The 18,538-nt window shown below is 48.4% G+C and overlaps 9 protein-coding genes across 10 annotated transcripts; 4 read left to right on the top strand and 5 right to left on the bottom strand.

The window, feature by feature from the left end:
* Position 1: 1 nt before the first annotated feature.
* On the bottom strand, positions 2–5,406 carry BDBG_04830. Of its 2 annotated transcripts, XM_031721855.1 has the most exons (5): positions 2,693–5,392; positions 2,360–2,552; positions 1,860–2,291; positions 1,265–1,787; positions 2–1,186 (listed from the first exon to the last, which is right to left on the bottom strand). In XM_031721855.1, the coding sequence occupies exons 2-5, from the start codon at positions 2,414–2,416 to the stop codon at positions 147–149; spliced, it is 2,052 nt and encodes a 683-aa protein (XP_031578349.1). In that variant the 5' UTR covers positions 2,417–2,552; positions 2,693–5,392; the 3' UTR covers positions 2–146. The 2 variants fall into 2 exon arrangements, with proteins under 2 accessions (XP_031578349.1, XP_031578348.1); XM_031721854.1 differs by having other exon boundaries at positions 2,360–5,406.
* Positions 3,267–4,960, top strand: BDBG_04829 (succinate-semialdehyde dehydrogenase; the record flags this gene model as incomplete). The annotated part of the gene is made up of 5 exons (XM_031721853.1): positions 3,267–3,290; positions 3,352–3,439; positions 3,518–4,335; positions 4,376–4,763; positions 4,824–4,960. 5 exons carry the CDS (start codon positions 3,267–3,269, stop codon positions 4,958–4,960), a joined length of 1,455 nt encoding a protein of 484 aa, XP_031578347.1.
* Positions 5,407–6,161: 755 nt separating the features above from the next.
* Positions 6,162–7,519, top strand: BDBG_04828 (peptidase M24; the record flags this gene model as incomplete). The annotated part of the gene is made up of 2 exons (XM_031721852.1): positions 6,162–7,183; positions 7,219–7,519. The coding sequence occupies 2 exons, from the start codon at positions 6,162–6,164 to the stop codon at positions 7,517–7,519; spliced, it is 1,323 nt and encodes a 440-aa protein (XP_031578346.1).
* Positions 7,520–8,066: 547 nt separating this feature from the next.
* On the bottom strand, positions 8,067–9,200 carry BDBG_17065 (uncharacterized protein; the record flags this gene model as incomplete). The annotated part of the gene is made up of 2 exons (XM_031724870.1): positions 8,067–8,675; positions 8,763–9,200. 2 exons carry the CDS (start codon positions 9,198–9,200, stop codon positions 8,067–8,069), a joined length of 1,047 nt encoding a protein of 348 aa, XP_031578345.1.
* Positions 9,201–9,363: 163 nt separating this feature from the next.
* Positions 9,364–9,894, bottom strand: BDBG_17064 (uncharacterized protein; the record flags this gene model as incomplete). Its single annotated transcript, XM_031724869.1, has 1 exon — positions 9,364–9,894. The coding sequence occupies one exon, from the start codon at positions 9,892–9,894 to the stop codon at positions 9,364–9,366; it is 531 nt and encodes a 176-aa protein (XP_031578344.1).
* Positions 9,895–10,274: 380 nt separating this feature from the next.
* On the bottom strand, positions 10,275–11,804 carry BDBG_04826 (uncharacterized protein; the record flags this gene model as incomplete). The annotated part of the gene is made up of 1 exon (XM_002624916.1): positions 10,275–11,804. The coding sequence occupies one exon, from the start codon at positions 11,802–11,804 to the stop codon at positions 10,275–10,277; it is 1,530 nt and encodes a 509-aa protein (XP_002624962.1).
* BDBG_04825 (proline permease PrnB) lies at positions 11,710–14,554 on the top strand. The gene is made up of 3 exons (XM_031721851.1): positions 11,710–12,589; positions 12,663–13,252; positions 13,312–14,554. Exons 1-3 carry the CDS (start codon positions 12,451–12,453, stop codon positions 14,257–14,259), a joined length of 1,677 nt encoding a protein of 558 aa, XP_031578343.1. The 5' UTR covers positions 11,710–12,450; the 3' UTR covers positions 14,260–14,554.
* A 674-nt stretch (positions 14,555–15,228) lies between these two features.
* Positions 15,229–18,503, top strand: BDBG_04823 (glutamate-5-semialdehyde dehydrogenase). The gene is made up of 3 exons (XM_002624913.2): positions 15,229–15,652; positions 15,769–15,930; positions 16,009–18,503. The coding sequence occupies exons 1-3, from the start codon at positions 15,352–15,354 to the stop codon at positions 16,911–16,913; spliced, it is 1,368 nt and encodes a 455-aa protein (XP_002624959.1). The 5' UTR covers positions 15,229–15,351; the 3' UTR covers positions 16,914–18,503.
* On the bottom strand, positions 15,659–18,444 carry BDBG_04822 (60S ribosomal protein L18). Its single transcript, XM_002624912.2, has 4 exons — positions 18,275–18,444; positions 18,056–18,160; positions 17,555–17,937; positions 15,659–17,474 (listed from the first exon to the last, which is right to left on the bottom strand). Exons 1-4 carry the CDS (start codon positions 18,276–18,278, stop codon positions 17,397–17,399), a joined length of 570 nt encoding a protein of 189 aa, XP_002624958.1. The 5' UTR covers positions 18,279–18,444; the 3' UTR covers positions 15,659–17,396.
* Positions 18,504–18,538: the final 35 nt, after the last annotated feature.

The following is an 18,538-nucleotide window of genomic DNA, read 5'->3' as shown; positions in this document are numbered from 1 at the left end:
GTTGCACTTCAATGGATTTATAATATATTAAACTATTGCTTCCTGGCTAATACGTTAATAACAATAATGCCATTTAGTCTATTCTTGCATTATGAGCAATTGTGTTTTTGTCTATTCTTAACGAGGAAGTGATTTCAAGAAAAGAACTATAGCTTTGAGTGACAACATGATGCTGGCTCGGATTCATCCCCAGTGTACAAAACACTCTTGTTCTTCTCTTGAGTTGAGGGAGCTACATCCAAGCCTGGATTGCAAGAAAAGAAGTTGACGGGTTTGAGCCCAACCACGAGCTTCTCGCTCGGCATAACCGGCCAATCCTCAATGCGAGGGTTGTGGGTAGCTCCGAATGTGTGCCAGATGACTATATCCTGATCTCTGACTGACTGGGCCGCTTTTGACTCTTTTCGCTTGGCAATTACAGAAGCGATACCGTCACCGCCAGTAGATTGCATGGTATATCGGCCCGCGGGGAAGTGGTCCCCGTCTTCGTAGCGAGTTACCCAAATGGCATGCTTAGTGAACTCTGAGCGCTTCGCATGGTATGACTCGGAATTGGCGAGGAGCATTTGACTGTAAGCAGGGAGAAGCTTGAATCCAACCGGCGTACCCGTTACAGGGTTGATCTTGCTCTCGTTGAGGAACTTGAAGGTCCGGTTCTTAGTGAAATCAAGGTCAAAACCCCCTTCTTCCTCGACAGCTTGACTGTTGGTGGTATAGCCTACACCGAATGGGTTGTGGACTGAAGGATCTCCCACAGGAAGGGCCTTTGACTCTTCAACGACCAGGGAATTGGAATAGCCATCGATCGCTGGGTCTATGCGCAGGCTGAAGAGATGCTGGTGATATGGCGCTAGAACCCCTGGTGCCACAGTGGTGCCGTAAGGAAATTTGGCCTTCGTGTCTAGGTCGGCGGGAACGGTGGATAGGATACCAGTGGCACGGACTTCGTAAAAAATCGACGCATCTTGGTAAAAATGGAAGGCAAGGATGTACTCGTAGTTGCTCACTGTAATGATAGTCTGTAAAACGAGAATACGAGAGCGAGCCACCACAGGAACTTGAGTGCGGAAATTGGTATGTTTCCACAGGATGCCGTCATCTTGTTCATGGCAACACACTACGTTTGGCATTTTCAAAGGCTTCCCAGAGGGCGTGTTATGGTAGCCGTCAAAATACTTGATGGTCCCTTTGAAACGTGCACTCGGGTTAGCATAAGAGTCCAAGGTAAAATGATAAGCACAGTAGGAAGTTAGCTTGTACTTACCTAGGCAGTCACAGCCAAGCTGTAGATTATTGGCATTGATTCCTGCACCATCATTTCCGAGGTCAAATGCCGCCTTGCGAGGGTAGGGAGCCCGTGGATCACCGTAAGGTACAAACATCTCCGCAAGCGAAAGCCTGTAAAACAAGCTCCGGCCATCGTAGCGAATGTCGTGCAATGTCAATCCTTCCCGGTAGTTGAAGCCTACTCTAAAGCTCCATTTCTCCCACTCTACGTGATTTCCACCGATACGGAATGATGGGCCCTCTGGCTGAACAACCTGGTAAGGTTTGGTAGTCGACCTTGGGCTTGGTCTCAAGTCAGGGTGGTACTCTGTAGCTGCTGTCGGTCGAATTTTCCGGCGATCGAAGGGCTTCTGCTCATTATTGATTCTTCCGTGTGGTTTTGTCGGCAAGCGATATACCTTGGTGACCTGGAGGGACTCCGAGACCTCTGCACATATGTCGAGAGGGTATGAGTAGTAATTGGCATTTGGATTATCTTCAAACCGGAGATAGAACCAACACTGAATGATTTTTTAGCAGGAAAAGAGAGAGCAGGGTGTAACTCAGTGCAGGTACATGAACAATAAACATACCATGGAGACTCGCTGGGTCATGTCATTCATGCCGTCTGTGGCATAAGCCCAAGGTTCCACCACAACAGTTGATCCTGGAGGAAGATCAAGGGAGCGTATCTCGACCTGCACTTCGTCATTGGCTAGACAAGCAGCCTCAACTGATTTCATATAGTCCGCATCGATGTAGGAATGTTTTCCCTTGCGATGCTGCTTGTGGGATACTATGTCATTGTCGAGATCAACAAAGAGTTCGAAGAGCTCGTTGGTGTCATTGTGGCCTTTCACCACAACCTCAACACGTGCAGAACGAGTGGGAACCTCTCCTATGGTCTGCTTGCGATGCTCTTTCTCGAGATACTGTATCATCTGTGTTTTGGGCGGCTCCTGCAACGTGATGACCCGAAAATTGGGATCCTGCCCGCCAAAGTGCGGAAGAACGATTCGTCCAGCCTGCGATGGATTCTTTCTTAGTAATGGGGTAGACAGACAGTGTAAAAGGGAACATCGGGTTAACGCACTCTGGAAATTTCTTCGGGGGTAAGAGGGTCAAACGGATGGGGAGTTTTGGCAGTCATTGTTGCTGAGAAATACCAGTATCTAGAACGAGATCGAATCTCTGAATGAAATATAGAAGATACTCGATGCGAAGATCAGAGGAGAGCCTGAAACCAAGAGACTGAAGCTTTTATATATTTTCCCATTTTCTAACTGCTGAGAAAGAAGCCAGGTTAGTTTCTACAACTCGGCATATTTAAATAGAAATCCTCCCGAAACTAGGCGATTGCCAACAGAAATTCAAAATCAAAATCGAAATTCGGCGCCACGAGCAGCATGACTCGGGATAGACTTACCTCCAAAGGCTTAAGTTGGAAGAGGTGCCATGATCAAGTTTGTGATCATATCCTCGAGTTGTGTATCTTCGGTCCCATCACTTGCTCAAGGGAAAATTTTCGAAGGGCGCCGCCATGCATCCCGGATCTCCTTTAAAGGCATGACTCAACATTGACAACAAGTCTCGACCATCCTGCTCTCCGCCACTGGCAATGGGGAGATGTAAATCGCACCTTTAAAGGAAAAGGCCAAGAGGAGCGAAGGACACCCCACTTTTTGCAGCGTAACGGGCGGGCAATCATCGACCCGGACAGCTTCTGGGCTCCGCGTCCCAACGAACTGCCCAGAGCAATCCCAGACTTCTCAAAACCATGTTCCTGGGGACGGTCAAAGCCTGGGAAGAACCGGAGCGAGAGAACAATGATAATGAGTGGACGACATAAAAAGAAGCCGAAGTTCTCTGAACATCGCGTTGAACATCTCCCATGAAGGCTTGTTGATAGTTATTTAGCACCTCGGAGCAAAACCTTGCAACAGCTTGGACACATCCCTATCTATATTCTGCAAGAGATAAAGCCTTGTTAAGACATTATCATGCCTCACCAATTGCTCTTCCAAGTGAGTCAAGACACATTGAGGTTCTTCTTGCGACACGGATGAATATTAACAAATTTTGTAGTTAGACGATCGGGCCCTTTTCCATGAAAGCTCATTGCTTAACGGCAAATGGGTCCAATCAGGAGCACGGGAGACTTTTGAAGTCGAAGGTGAACAATGCACCCTGCAAGCCATTTTTGCTCGATGTACTAGCGATGAAAGTATATATTTTGCTGAGTGTTAATCAGATCCTGGGAGCAGACAAATCTTCGCTACATGCCCAGCCAACAAGGTTGAAGACGTGCACGAATACGTCACGACGTCACACACCGCGTTCCTCAAATATCGCCATGTAAACCCACGCCAACGAGCGAAAATGCTTCTAAAGTGGTACGATCTGATAACAAATAGTCGCGAGGACATTGCACGGCTAGTTGTGTACGAAACCGGCAAACCAATTACGGAGGCACGCGGAGAGGTCGATTATGCACTTGGCTTTGCCTGGTGGTTTGCTGGTGAAGCAGAACGGATTCGAGGCTCCATCGCCATTCCATCCGTCTCTGAGCGCCGAACCTTCGTAGTCAAGCAGCCCATTGGAGTCAGCGTTGCGTTGGTACCGTGGAACTTCCCCGTCGCCATGATCATTCGTAAAGTTGCGGCTGCTCTGGCAGCTGGCTGCTCTATGATCGTCAAGCCATCTCCGGAGACTCCCCTCAGTGTCCTGGCCCTGGCAGACCTAGCTCTACGTGCTGGCTTTCCCTCCGGGGTTCTGAATGTCATCACGACCGACAACACTAATACGCATTCGGTCAGTGAGGCTCTTTGCAAGCACCCTCTCGTACGCAAAGTAACTTTCACTGGAAGCACTGCTGTGGGAAGAATTGTGGCCCACCACTGTTCTGATGGATTGAAAAAGGTAACACTTGAACTTGGCGGCAATTGTCCATTCATTGTCTTCAATGACGCGGACCTCGACCAAGCAGTTGCTGCACTCATGATACTTAAGTGGCGCACCGCTGGACAGGCTTGCACGCATGCAAACAGAGTCTATGTCCAGAGTGGGGGTGTATGACAAGTTTGCGCAGAAGACGCTCAAGGCGACGCAGAAGCTTCGCGTTGGCCATGGTGCTAACTCCTTTACCACAATGGGCGCAATCACAACCCCCCGAGGTATCGAGAAGTTGGAGAGACACGTCGCTGATGCTGTCTCCAAAAGGGGTAGAGTGTTATGTGGTGGGAAACGCCCCAGTAACCTTGGGGGCTATTTCTTCGAGCCTACAATTATCTCAGAGATGACCTCCTCCATGCTGACGACTCATGAGGAAATTTTCGGTCCTCTCCTAGGACTCTACAGGTTTGAAACTGAGGAGGAGGTTGTTCAAGCAGCAAATAATACATCCATGGGACTCGCATCCTATTTTTTCACCAGCGACGTCAACCGTTCCTGGCGACTGCTCGAGAGCCTTGAAGCTGGTATGATTGGCATGAATACAGGTTCGGCATCTCCTCTTTTTGCTCTTCCTCTCGAGAGTCCGCATCTGACATTTTATTTAGGTAATGCCTCCGCTGCAGAATCCCCGTTTGGAGGGATCAAGGAATCTGGCTACGGCAAAGAAGCCGGCAAAGACGTTGCCATTGATGAGTATTTGATCCAGAAGACAGGAACTCTTACCGTTGTCTCAAAGCTGTGAGAGACGGGATGTTCTAGGACGACGCCGTGATTTACCTGCAGGAGTAAATTTTGGTTGAATTCTGCGCGTCTGGGTTTCGCGCGACAGTTACTATTAATAGAAACTGGTTCCAGGCTCTAGCTGTATTGTGTTTATATACTAGGAGGTACTACTACACTGCGTTGCCATATTTTTTTATTTTTATTTTTTATTTTTTAAATGAAACAAATTTGAAAGCCTTGCGTGTCATCGTAGTGTGTAGTGGCATCCCCTCGAGCTAGAAAGCGTGCATGGTGTTTTGGAGCTGGGGATTTAGAGGGCTGTCGAGGCTTTGTCAGGGTGTGAGGAGTAGTTACAACGATTTTTCTTTTTCTTTTTCTTTTTCTTTTTCTTTTTCTTCCTTTTCTTTTTTTAACCCCTGGTGATGTGATCAGGGAGCTAGTTGGAAGGCCGTGTTGCTGGAGTTGGATTGGCATTGGGCCCAAGGAAGCTCCAACCATTCAACGAAACCTTTCAGCTGCCTGGACAGACGGCAATCAAATCATACAATAATATGGCACACCAAGGTACCCGCCAGTTCCGCCGAGAATACAAGAGAACACAACCGGGCATTCCGTTGCAACGTCTCCACTGCATCTCCAGCCCATCGTCATAACTTTTGGAGGAATTCCCCCACAATAATCAGGACGCACTAATCCCACCCACCCCGCAGAGCTACACAATCGTATCTAAGAGAGCATGCTCTAATTGCCCGCCGTACTCGCCCTTCCGCATTCCTCCTGTATTTCTTCCACTATATGCCCATTTGAGACCGCTTAAAGCATATTCTAACGACAGTAGCTAATCCACAATATGCCGATGTTCAACTTAACCCGCAGGGCCAGACGGCCATGGTGCGCGGGGCAATATTGTGGAAACTGGGAATCGCTCAGCCCCTGAGTCTCTGACCAAACGCTTGTCTTCGTCGTATCTGGCGGCTTTCTCACCAGGTTGGCCCCGTGAGCTGGTGGATGCACTCACATTCGCAATAGGGCCACAGCAGCATCGGTTTGGTCCCAGTTCGCTCGATCCCCTGGCTCCCCAAGGATTCCTTTTTCTATAAAACCGTTCAAATGCTTCCTTTCCTTCCATTTTTCGGGGACGCCAAACGAACAATGCCTTTTTTCTGCTTGTAAACAATCGTCCTTATTCCTCAACTCAAGAATCACAATTTAGCTCGAAAATGGCCAACCTCAAACAACTCCCAGCCTTCAAGAAGGCCCTCCACTTCTCTGAGGAGGAGTTACAGGGACGGCGGAACCGCGCGTTGGAAATTATGAAGCGAGAGAAGCTTGATGGCTTCATCATGACCAAGCAAGAGTCTCTTTACTACTTCACTGGATTCGACACCTTTGGTTACGTCTTTTTCCAGGCGATGTACTTCCATAACGATGGTAGAATGCGCTTAATCACACGTCTCCCTGACCTCCGCCAGGCACTCTATACTTCAGTCTTGAAGCGGGAAGATATTCTTATCCGAAGCGACGCCGCCAGCAGCAACCCAGTTTCTTTGGTCCCTGAGGTGCTGAAAGAGTTTGGCATCAACTCGCCAGCGAAAAGAATCGGCTACGAACCTGACTCCTGCACTCTGAACCTTCGAATCGGAAAGCTGCTTCTGGAAGCTGTAGAGGGTCTGTGCACCCTGGTTGACCACAGCAACTTGTTCGGCCAGGAGCTGCGCATTATCAAATCTCCAACTGAGATGAACAAAATTCGCAAAGCCGCTTATCTGGCTGACTTTGCTTTTGTCCGCGCTCTAAAGCTAGCAAAGCCTGGAGCCTATGAAGGGGGCCTGTGGAGGGAAATTGTAGGCACTGTTTATGAAGGTGGTGGTGACGATCCAGCAAACGAGAATATCCTTATTTCTGGAAACAAAGGAGTCCTGACTCGATATTCCACCGGCAAATCAAGAATCGAACGACAGGTCACATTGGAACATGCTGGTGTATACAAACACTACCATGCCTGTTTAATGCGAACCATCCCAATTGGCGGTATTACAAAACTAGCCAGGCGTATGCATGAGGTCAACGTATTGCAGATGAAAGCTGCCATGGAAGCTCTAAAGCCCGGGAGACCAATTGGAAAGGTTGCTGAGGCTTACGCTCGGGTGGCTGATGAGAATGGTTTCCGTGAGCAGAGGTTTGATGCATGCGGGTATAGCATGGGTGCAACCTTTGCCCCCACATGGATGGACTACCCTATGTTTGTGCCAGGTCAAACAGTCATTGCACAGAAAGGAATGGTATTCTTTATTCACATTATTCTGTGGATATGGCCACCGATACCGCCAGTTCTATTGGACAGACAGTTGAGGTGACAGATACTGGCTGCGTTCCACTCTCCAAGCTCCCATTCTACCTCACACGAAAGCAAACAATCGCCGCCTGGAAGAAAATCCAAAAGAAGGACTATGGGTTCACTGAGGAGGAAGAAGATGATGGCGAAAATCTGCAGGATGTCGAGCTTTCCGATGGTGATATTGATGCGGAGGATTACGATGTTGAATATGACTTTAGTACCTACCAGCCTGCCGCTTAAAATATACTAGGAAATAAGCCAAATCCAACGCCTTTTACTATTGTTTTCCAATGGAGAATATCATCAGATTGAGACCTGATAATGATGATCAACACTCACGCCGATGAAACATCCCGAAAACCCTAGGAAATCAATGTTTAAGCAATCTTTTTCTGTGGTGTATGCCTCGTAGAAAAGGAGCGGCGACATTAGAAATAATACAGTAACATTCTGCTGAATATCATATTCTATCTATTTACAAAAGCCTCCTACAACTGCCACAAACGACTCCGCAAGTTGTCGTACTGACTCGACCTCAACCCACTCAGTTTTGGCATGCAGCCCATGCCCCTTCGGGCCCCAGATCAATCCTGAAATACCTGCCTCTCCCAGTAATGCCATGTCTGTCCAATAAGTTTCACCTTTTATTTGAGGAGTCTCCCCTGTCGTCCGAGCTGCGTGCTTGGCCACAAGCTGAACAAGTTCGTCTTCCCGCTGGATGAAGTAGGGGGCCCATGAGAAAGTCGATCGTAGGTCAAACTTAAAGCCAGGGATGGTTGCTGCTAGCTTATCCAAGCTCGACGAGAAAATATCCAGCTTTGCAGATGGCGTCGACACCGAGATCCGCACGAGATCCATGAGCGGCTGCGCCGTGAATATCAACTTGAAATAACGCAAATCCCTTGTGCTTGTTGATGAGAGCCATCTCGGTCGGTTCAGCAATAATGGCAGCATCCGCACGCCATCCTGCTTGCAGTAATTGCTCCATTCCAAGACTTTCTGACTCCTCATCCGCAACCGCCGCGAGGATCATGTCTCCCCTCAAATTCATTCCCTTCACATTGGCGATGGCTACCATGCCAACAGCAAGACCACTCTTCATATCCGCAGAACCCCGGCCATAAAGATTCCCATCGGATATTAAAGGGTTAAGAGGGTCGCCATTGTACCCTAGGAGCGTGACAGTGTCAATATGCCCATTGAACATGAGGCTCTTGCCTCCACCAGAGCCGCGTGCAATACCAACAACGGAAGGTCGCCCTGGAGTTGGCTCAATCCAATGGTATTCGATGTTGCGATGCTGAAGCCACACAGTGATATATTGTGCAATCGAGGTTTCACCCGGGCCTGGAATGGAGCTGAAATCAGGATTTGAAGAGCCAATTTGCACTAATGTCTAGGTCAAGTCAATTACATTGTCAGAAGCAACATCTTTCAGAGTTTTGAAGTTCATGGGACCCCTCTCTGTGCATATTAAAACTACTATAGAATCCTGATTAAGCCCCAACTGAGACTTGTCTGATTCACTGAGCGCACGAAGAGCCACTAGACTGGCTGCACCACTGGGTCCTGCAATGCCTAGCATTTGTAGCTCAAGGCTCGCCCGATGGGCCTCGTAGTCAGAGATTGTTATACTTGCGTCAGTTCCACATTTTAGAAGTGGCCACACGGTCTCAGAAAGTCTCCCACACTTTAGCTCAGTCATGATGGTTGAACTAGTTTTCCCGATCGCGGGTTTCCCATTAGTCAAGCTATTCCACAAAAGGCCAGCGGTGTCTGGCTCAACTGCCATGAAGACTGTAGATTTCCTTTCTGATGATTTGTAGTGGGCCACAACTGCTTGGGCGAGCGATCCAGCCCCAGCAGGAGAGACTACAAGGCTCAGCTGCTCACCTGCGAGCTGGTAGTCAATCTCATGCATAATTGTTGAGTAACCCTCAGTAATTAACTGTACAAATATGATTGCTTATCAGTGTTGTTCTTGAATGGAATCAGGAAGTTTGAGGAGCATAGGAATATCTTTATACCTGTGGAATCTCATGATAGCCTAAACTAGCATCCTCTTGAATCAAAATGCTATTGTTTCATTGGGAGGCAATTTGCGCCTCTGAGAGCGCGTCGCAGCTAGAGCCGCTAGATTGGACAACTGTTGCTTTTCTGATGTGCAAGAGTGCGATGGTCTCAGGACTTGTGTGCACCGGGACGTGGATCTGAACCGGTGTTGCCAGGAGCAAGCCTATATGAGCCACAGCCTGCCCGTGGTTGCCCTCCGAGGGAGTGAAGAGAGGAACGGGTTCTTCAGACAGACAAGCCCTGACTGCCTTGATAGTAGCATCCTCCAGCAACCCTAAACGATTTACTACAGCTCGAAAAATTGCCCATGACACGCTGAGAGTGTTGACTGCCGGGAGTCCCAGTCGGTTGGTTTCATTCTTCGCGTAGATGGCCTTGACCCCAATATCCTCTGCCGCACCAGGCAACAGCATGAGGGGAAATGGGTGATAATCTTCGAGCTGCGTATGGAAAGCATTCACTGATTTGGCGGAGTTGAACCCTTTGCTGGAGCAGGATTGTGCACCAGCGTTGAAATATAGAGGACGGTGATGGGGAGTCATGTTGACCAGGAGAATGTATTTGTCTGGGTAAGAAAAATAAAGGGAAAAGGTAAAATCCGTGTTGGCAACTTCCCTCCCTCTTTCAACGATAGGAAACTGTCTTTTTGTCATTCTCACGGAGGAATTGCGGTACCACTTGGAGCACTGAATTCAAGCCGACATTCTTGATGACTACCTGCGCTGAGCCATCCGCTTTCTCCACAATGTTACTTGCAGATGCACAGTGCTAAGCTACAGGTGGGGTTTTGGTTTTTTCTGGGCATGGAAATTGCGCGCCAGATGCGCCGAACCCGCCACCACGAGGCAAAAATAAAATTCATAGTCGACTGTCCAAACAGGAAATATCGTTGTCTCGAAAACGTTCACACCATTGGCGGAATTTAGGCCAGAGATATATGCCAATCTAATTCCCGGAGCACTACCTCCCAATCTGTCCGCTTTTGATCCCAAAGCAGTTGCAACAGTTCCCGGGTCCTTGTTACATGCTTGAACTTGGTCCAGGTTTCGATGTAGTCGAGGCGGTTTTGGATGTAATGAACGGCGCTTGCATCGTTGGCACCGCCTATTCCCGCCATAAACAAGGGAAAGAGTAATCCAATTTCGCAATATAGGTTCAACGGAACTAGGGACACATGACTGAATATACGTTGCACACACTCCACCATGTGCTGTTCGTAGATGGCACTTGGACCGCAGATATGAAGTAATCGGCGGTAGAGATGGAAAAGAGCGGCAAACCGGAATGCCTCTGCATGGTGGACAAGGGCTTCGCTATAGTTATCTGTATACCTCAGTTGGAGGTGCAAATCCTGTGAGCGAAGTGCATGAGCGATGGTTTCTGCCCGAAGAGTTTCGTTCGCCAACCGATCGCAACTCGAAGAAGCGTCGAGATCAGAGGTGTCGGCAACGAACGCGCAGATACTCGTGATGTGGCGAAATATATGATGCGCGAGGCCCACGAAGGAATCCGCGGAATGGACATCTCCATCAATATTGAGAGCCCAATATACGCCCTCAATCGAAGGGTGTCGTCCAGTGCTCAAGGCGGCCATGATGTCATGGTACGCGAAATATCGCAGAAGAAACGCTCCATCGGGGATTTTGAGCAGCCGTGGAGGACCAAGGTGGCTTATTAGGTGTCCCGCACCTTGCAAGTGTAGGAGCCAGCGAGATGTGTCACCGCCGATAACATGAGCGGTGCTAACGACCAGCGCGCAGGCCACAGTGCTTTCGGTTACGGTATTCCGAGCGATTGCGTTTGAGATGCCGCGCGCGACATGAGTCTCAAACCCCAGCCTTGTTCGGGGAGAGATGGCCGTTGAAACGGGCGCGGTGGCATCGAAATGGACGGAAGCATAGGTGAAGAGAGCGTGCAATAGAGAGGAGTCGACGATGGCCATCGGCAGCAGTACAGAACAGAAGCTAGCACCATCTTGTTGCAGGATTGAGCAGAGTGGTGCGACGTCACTGAGGAAGTATTTGAGCAGCAGTGGTTCTATACTGTTCAGGGAGTCTTCGCTATAATTGGGAGGAGTTTGATCTTGAGAATCGCCCATCTTGCCGTCAGAACGGGCCTGGCTCTGGGTCTCTTGCTGCTTGTTGCTGATATTCTCTGGCGTAGTAGCTACCTCTGTTGTCAGCGTCCGACGTCGTGGTGCCACCTTTCGCAGGGGCGATTGTTCGCAGACGAGCCCCAGGCGGATGCAGGCTCTGCAGCGGTTGTCAACGCTGGAGATCTGTCCATCGCACTTCTTTTTGCGGGTCTTGCAAGTCAAGCATCCAGAACGGACACGGCCGTCAACGGTAACCCGGCGGCGTATCAGGCGGTCTTTGGCCCCCGGAGAGGCGCCGGGAGAATAGGGAGGGATTGCCTCTGTCATGTCAGAGGGAGGCTTGCCTTCGCCGGACATTCTTTTTTACTTAAATTAATTACCTTATTTATGGAGTCTCACAAAGGGTGATGCTGGGTGTGGATGGGCCAACCTTGTTAAAGTTGTTCATGGGTTTGAGGAGGATTTCCCCGCCCAAAGCCTCGCAACGACTTGGCATCTTGAGTTCGGCTGCCCATTGAGCCCTGTTTCCCTCCCTCGCACCCCCTCGGCTACCTACCGATAGTTTTATTGGAAGAATACGAAGGTGGGGGGATCATCGCTCGCCCAGCTTGCGAACAAATACCGCCAGAGACGCCAGCCACTAATCGTTGGCGAAAACAGTTTCGTTGAATGTTCCTCTCCACAATGTCTCGTCTCTTGGGCCTGCACTAGCACTGCCCCACGGGGATTCATATGTCTGATGCTCTCCCGGCAGCCACTGAGGAAGCTCAAACCTGGGGAATCCCTGACTAGAGTACAGAGTACGAGAGAATGATTTTCGATGAATAGTTCCAAAATTCCGGGGATATGGAAGGCAAAGCAGGCTCAGCCCATTTCCATCGAATTCACAACATAAGCTGTCAAACCTCAGTGGTATATAGAGGTGCTCAAGTCTCTGAACTCCATTCAGATGATGCTATGAATCAAACCTCAGTTTATCAGTTCAATATCACAGCCATTGGCCATGACAGAAAAACAAATGAGGAGCGAGATTGAGGAGGCGGACCGGACGTGGATCGTTGAATATGGCCTCGAGGCTCCTCAGGAAAAAAGAGATTCGGCCTGGCTCAAGCCCAGACACCTCTATCTGATTTCCCTTGGAGGTAAGTCGTCAAAATAGTTTTATTTCGAACCCCTTAAGGCCAATCAATCAATGATCTAACAGGAGTCGCGCAGGTTGCATTGGCACGGCTTATCTGGTCGGCTCTGGACGCACCTTGGCCAGAGGAGGCCCGGCGATGACCCTGTCTGCGTTCGTCATTATCTGTTCCGTCGTCTGGGTCTTTTCCACTCTGTTGCTCGAAATCGCAGCGTATATCCCTCTACATGGAGCTGCTCCGGATTTCTACTCAACAGCTTTCCTCTCGAAATCGTTTGGATTTGCTTTGGGCTGGAATTACTGGTATGCATACGCAATTCTGGTTCCCTTTGAGATAACCACGGCGACACTCATTATTCAGTACTGGGATCCGCCGGTCAACGTTGCAATATTTATCACCATCCTAATGGTAATCATCGTCGGATTGAACTATCTGCCTGTGGCTTCTTCTGGAGAAGCCGAATTTGCCTTCTCCTCTCTCAAACTTTCCCTTCTTCTTGGCCTGATTATTCTGTCAATTGTTCTGGCATCCGGGGGAGGCCCCTCTGGCGACCGCGTCGGGTTCAGATACTGGCATGATCCAGGCCCAGCGAACACTTGGATTATCGAGGGAAACGCGGGCCTGTTTGTGAGCTTCCTTGGCACACTTGTCAGCGTTATTCTCCCTGTAAGGTCCCCCTTCTTTGTGGTTGCGCATATGACAATCAACAAACCTGACGCTCTCAGCTTTCCTTTGCCGTCGAGATGGTAGCTACCACCGGTGGCGAAACTAGAAGCCCTCGAAAGACGATACCCGTGGCCGCTAAGGCATTTGTCGTTCGACTCGTCGTGTTTTACGTACTCCCTATCCTGGCGGTTACCTTAACATGCCCATCCAACGCTGAGGAGCTCACTTCTGGGGGTGCTGGAGCTGGAGCTTCTCCATTTGTTGTTGGAATTAAGCATGCGGGAATTAAGGTGCTTGACCACATCGTGAATGCCGTCATCTTGTGTTCCGCGTGGTCTGCCGGCAACATTTACATGTATCTGGCCTCTCGCTCCATATACTCGCTGGCCGTGGCAGGCAATGCCCCCCAAATATTCGCCAAGACAAATCGCTGGGGCGTCCCTTATTTCGCTGTGACGAGCTGCGCTGTGATTGCGCTGTTGGCGTACTTGAGCGTCAGCTCTGGTGCGGGCGTGGTGTTCAACTGGTTCGTTAATATGATCAACATGGCCGCTTACTTCTCCTGGATTCTGTGCTCGCTTTCGTATCTTCGGTTCCGCAAGGCCCTAGAATTCCAGGGTATCGACCATAAAACTTTGCCGTACGTTTCAATTTGCGGTAAACCCGGTGCATGGCTCTGCATCGTGTTCTTTACCATTGTTGGCCTCCTCAATGGTTTCTACACATTCTTCCCCTCTCAGTGGAATGTCTCAGACTTCATGACGGCGTATGTGGGTACTTTATTGTTTGTCGTCTTGTATATTGGGCACAGGTTCACTGTTGGCCGGAAGGAGCCGTGGTTTATTCCTGTAGACGAGATTGATTTGACCGGGGCCAAAACTGAAGAAGAAATTGAAGGCACACCGCCGGCGGAAAATGGAGGCTCGACGTCAACCACTAAGGATTATTCGAAGTATCCAGATTCTTTCCCAGCTAAGATCTGGCAGAGCCGGTCTGGGAAAAATTGAGCAATTTTGGTGTGATCCTGAGAATATTTTTTTTTTTCGTTTCAATGAGCACTCGTGCTTTTTTGGCTGTTTTTAGAACAGCAAGACAACCCCTATATGTAATGTAATCTTAACCAAAACGTCGCTATTTTGCTGGCACATTTTGATAGATATTGCCATTAAAAGCTCAAGGGTCCGTTGTTGGCAGAATACTGCCATCGTGACATTTCTATTATTTAAGATATATTCTGTTCTCCTCTGTCCATCAATGTCCAGGGCTCACCAACCCACTCTGCCCGGGCATTTGTATGTTCTCAAAACAACACACAATTTTTGATCGAGGGGCACCCATGCCCCATAGAAGATGATGTTTTCCGGTGATTTTTCTATTGGGAGGCTAACAGCACAGTGGGTACAGTATCCCTAAATAACGTTAAATTGCCTTACTTGTTCAAAGATGACATTTGCAACCACTGCAAAAATAATGCGATAAGCTCGTGCACAAACTCTTGCTTGTGTTGCTTGACAAGCTTGATAGAGAGTAATAAACTGGTTTCCTTTCCTATTCGTGCCTCTAGCGCAGGTCGATCTAAAGACTCCATCAAGCTCATTGTACTGTACATGTACTTACTATACCATGACTTACACCCTGACGTCGAAGTTCCTGGTTAAAGAGAGGCCCCCAAACTGTCTTGCTGGCCTGCTAATCTGGAAGAACTTAGATAGCAGCGAGCTTTCTCTCATTCTGTTTTTTTTTTTTTATTATTATTCTGTCCAGCTCTTTTGGATAGGTCTGAAAAATCATAAAAAAGAAATAATCAAGGGTTATATGCTTCAACAAAATATTGGCGTCAGAGGATATGTAGTTACTGTAGTTGAAGATTCTGACCGAAGTTCGAGAGTGAGAATAATAATCTTAATAATGGCTGGTAGTTAAATAACTAACTAGCGAATCAGCTTCCAGTAGTTAGTTAGCCGGTGTACCAATCTCTCGATCGGACAAAATAAATATTGCAACTAAATAAATTACCCCGCGCTCAATGGCATTTTGCCTCACTGCATCAACCACCATAGCATAGCTTTTATATATATGCCTGCCATTGATATACAATAATGTCACTTACAGAATCCTCGCCTCATCAGGCGGCAAGAATTGCCGCCGAATCCTCTCGACACCTTGCGACGCTGTCTAACTCCGCTCGGAATGAGGCTTTGGACTTGATGTACGCCGCGCTGTCAAAGCAAAAAGATGTGATCCTCAAAGCAAATGCGAGAGATATCGAAGCTGCTACTAAAGCTGCAGAGAATGGCGAATTGAGCATGAGCCTCATTAAGAGATTGGATTTGGCAAAGCCCGGGAAATACGAAGACATGTTGAAGGGCATTCTGGATGTGCGAGAACTGGAAGACCCCAGTAAGTCGCACACCGGTTAATCCCTATATTCCTTTTCTGAATCACTTATTCTTCTCAATCTCATGCGCACATTGTACTGGCGCGCTGCCCTCTAAACGGTGCTAACGAATTGACAGTTGGGAAGGTTACTCTTCGAACACTTCTGGACGATGACCTCATTCTCGAACGAGTGACATGTCCCATCGGAGTATTGCTTATAATATTTGAGGCACGCCCAGAAGTGATTGTAAATATCGCTGCTTTATCAATTAAGTCCGGAAATGCCGCTATTCTGAAAGGTACTGACTGCTATTCCATTAAACCACTCTATACCCTGTCGTGAGAGATATCCTTCTGACACCTAATCCAACCTGAAGGGGGCAAGGAATCGACTGAATCCTTCGTAACCATCTCCAATGTCATTGCAGAAGCCATATCCCAGTCGCAAGTTCCGAACGCTTCTATCCAACTCGTTAAAACGAGAGATGCCATCCTCCCCCTTCTTGCACAGGATAGATATATCGACCTCGTCATTCCTCGCGGATCCAATGACCTCGTTCGCTACGTGAAAGATAACACCAAAATTCCCGTTCTCGGCCATGCTGATGGCATCTGCTCGATATATCTTCACTCAGACGCCGACTTGTCAATGGCAACGAAAGTTATAATCGATGCCAAAACCGGCTACCCCGCCGCATGCAACGCCGTGGAAACACTTTTGGTGGACCGAGATGCGGTGTCGACTCTACTACCGCCCATTGTGGAAGCCCTGCTCTCAAAAGGCATCATCCTTCGTTGCGATGCTTTATCGAAACAGGCTCTCCTCGAAAAGCTTACGGGGGAACAATCTGCACTATTGCAGGACGCAACCGAGGCTGATTACAGCACTGAGTTCTTAGACCTTACCCTCGCAATCAAAACAATCTCACCGTCGTCCACGGGGACCTCTGTAGACGCCGCCATCGACCATATTAATACACACTCGTCGAAACACACAGATGCAATTTTAACCTCCTCGAGGCCTATTGCAGAACGTTTCTTGGCTGGTGTCGATAGCGCAGGTGTTTATTGGAACGCGAGTACTCGGTTTGCCGACGGTATGAGATATGGGTTTGGGACAGAGGTTGGAATTAGTACGAACAAGATTCATTCGAGGGGTCCGGTAGGCTTGGAGGGCTTGACTATCTACAAATATTTAGTTCGCGGCAATGGTCAGGCTGCTGGCGATTACTTTGAAGGTGAGGGTGGAAAAAACTGGAAACATCAGAAGTTAAGCATATAGGTTCTTGGGGGCAACAATTCTTTCAGATATCTGATACAATAGCATATGATCGATATTCCTCCCAAAACAAAAAGCAAACAAAAAGCAGGAAGGATATAAATTAATGAGAACTTGTTGTTTCCCTTGTAACCTTGCGAGTCCTTGAAAATAATCCGCCCTGTTGATTACGCATGCTTCCTGTTGGCTGGACTAGATTGAGACTTTCCTGCGCTTCACCTGGAAGACACTCTTTTGTTACTGCTGCATCGCTTTTCCTTTCTTTTCGGTGAACAGAGAAAAAATCCGGTTGAAATTGGACGTAATAAAATACGAGGCTGAGAAAAGGACAAACAAAAGGTTCAGGAGCTCCAGGGAGGTAAAAAAGTTGTGAAACATCACTCATGATGGGCTTGTTCAATCTGACTAGAAACCTATAGTGGCCAATATCGCAAGACCGCCTCACATATTTTGCTGAACCCAAACAAGAACCCATAGAAAAACACCTTAAACCTTGAAGCCACGAGACCGTCTCCGACCACGAGCCCGTTCGAATTTCCGACCTTTGCTTTCGACTCTTGGTTTCTACACAGATGAAAATGAGCGAGTTAGCACACGAATAACCAAACATGACGCAAATATGTATCCATTGGAGAATCTCTAACCTTTCCACTGTGTGGGCCGAATCCGAAATGTTTGAAGGATTCTCTGGCATTCTTGGGACCCCGCAGCAGCAACGTGTTGGCACCAGTTGGGGCTCTAAGCGCGAGTTGATCGAGAGTCAAGGTCTCCCCACCGGCTTTCTCGATTCTAGCTCTGGCGGTAGCACTGAATCTGAGAGCTGCGACTGACATCTTTGGGAGGTTCAGGAGGCGGTTGTCATCAGTGACGGTACCAACAACAACAATGGTCTTTCCCTTGTTTGCCTCAGCGGTTTCCTTGGTTCCTACGGCAGCTACGATTCGAGAGAGGGATACGGGAGGACGGTTGACGCGCGACATAAAGAGACGGCGTAGGACGACTTTGTTGAAGTTGGAGTCGGTACGGCCTGTGTTGTTTGGATTTTAGAAAATGGTTTTGTACTTTTCACAAATTGATTGCTGGGTCGCCTTTTATTGCCCTAATTCTTCTTCAATTTCAAGGAATTTCGCGGGAATTTAGCTTACGGGCAAGGAAGCGGTAGAGCTTCACGAGAAGCAAAAGATAGACATTCTCGCTCTTGGGCGCCTTGCGGTGGGAGTCCCGGACATGGTGACGGTCCAAATCGATACCTGGGAAGATTAGGAAGAGAATAGTGTCAGTATTCCACCTCAGCAAACGCAAGTCGCTTTTAATCAACAACAAATCTTCGAAATAAACTCAGGATAAAATCGAAAAATGCTTACCCATGGCTGCTGGTGGAAATGGATACCGTTGTCGAAAGTTGACTTTTGCACCGATGCGAGATTCGAAGACAACAAGATGTTCTGCTTGACAATATTTTGGAGCGGAGGGAGTGTGCGGGCGTAACCCTACGCTAGCCCGTTTGGGACGGATGGCTAGAGCCGCGTTCACCAAGTCTTACATATCCACGCTAGTCTATAAATGGAAAGTGGCGCGGTTCCAAAGGTTCCCACCTAATGCGATTAAGTTGATATTTGGTTTTTGGT

The sequence above is a fragment of the Blastomyces gilchristii genome (genome assembly GCF_000003855.2).
Source record: "Blastomyces gilchristii SLH14081 genomic scaffold supercont1.8, whole genome shotgun sequence".
NCBI classification, from domain to species: Eukaryota; Fungi; Ascomycota; class Eurotiomycetes; order Onygenales; family Ajellomycetaceae; genus Blastomyces; species Blastomyces gilchristii.
This window is presented reverse-complemented; position numbering and strand designations above follow the sequence as displayed.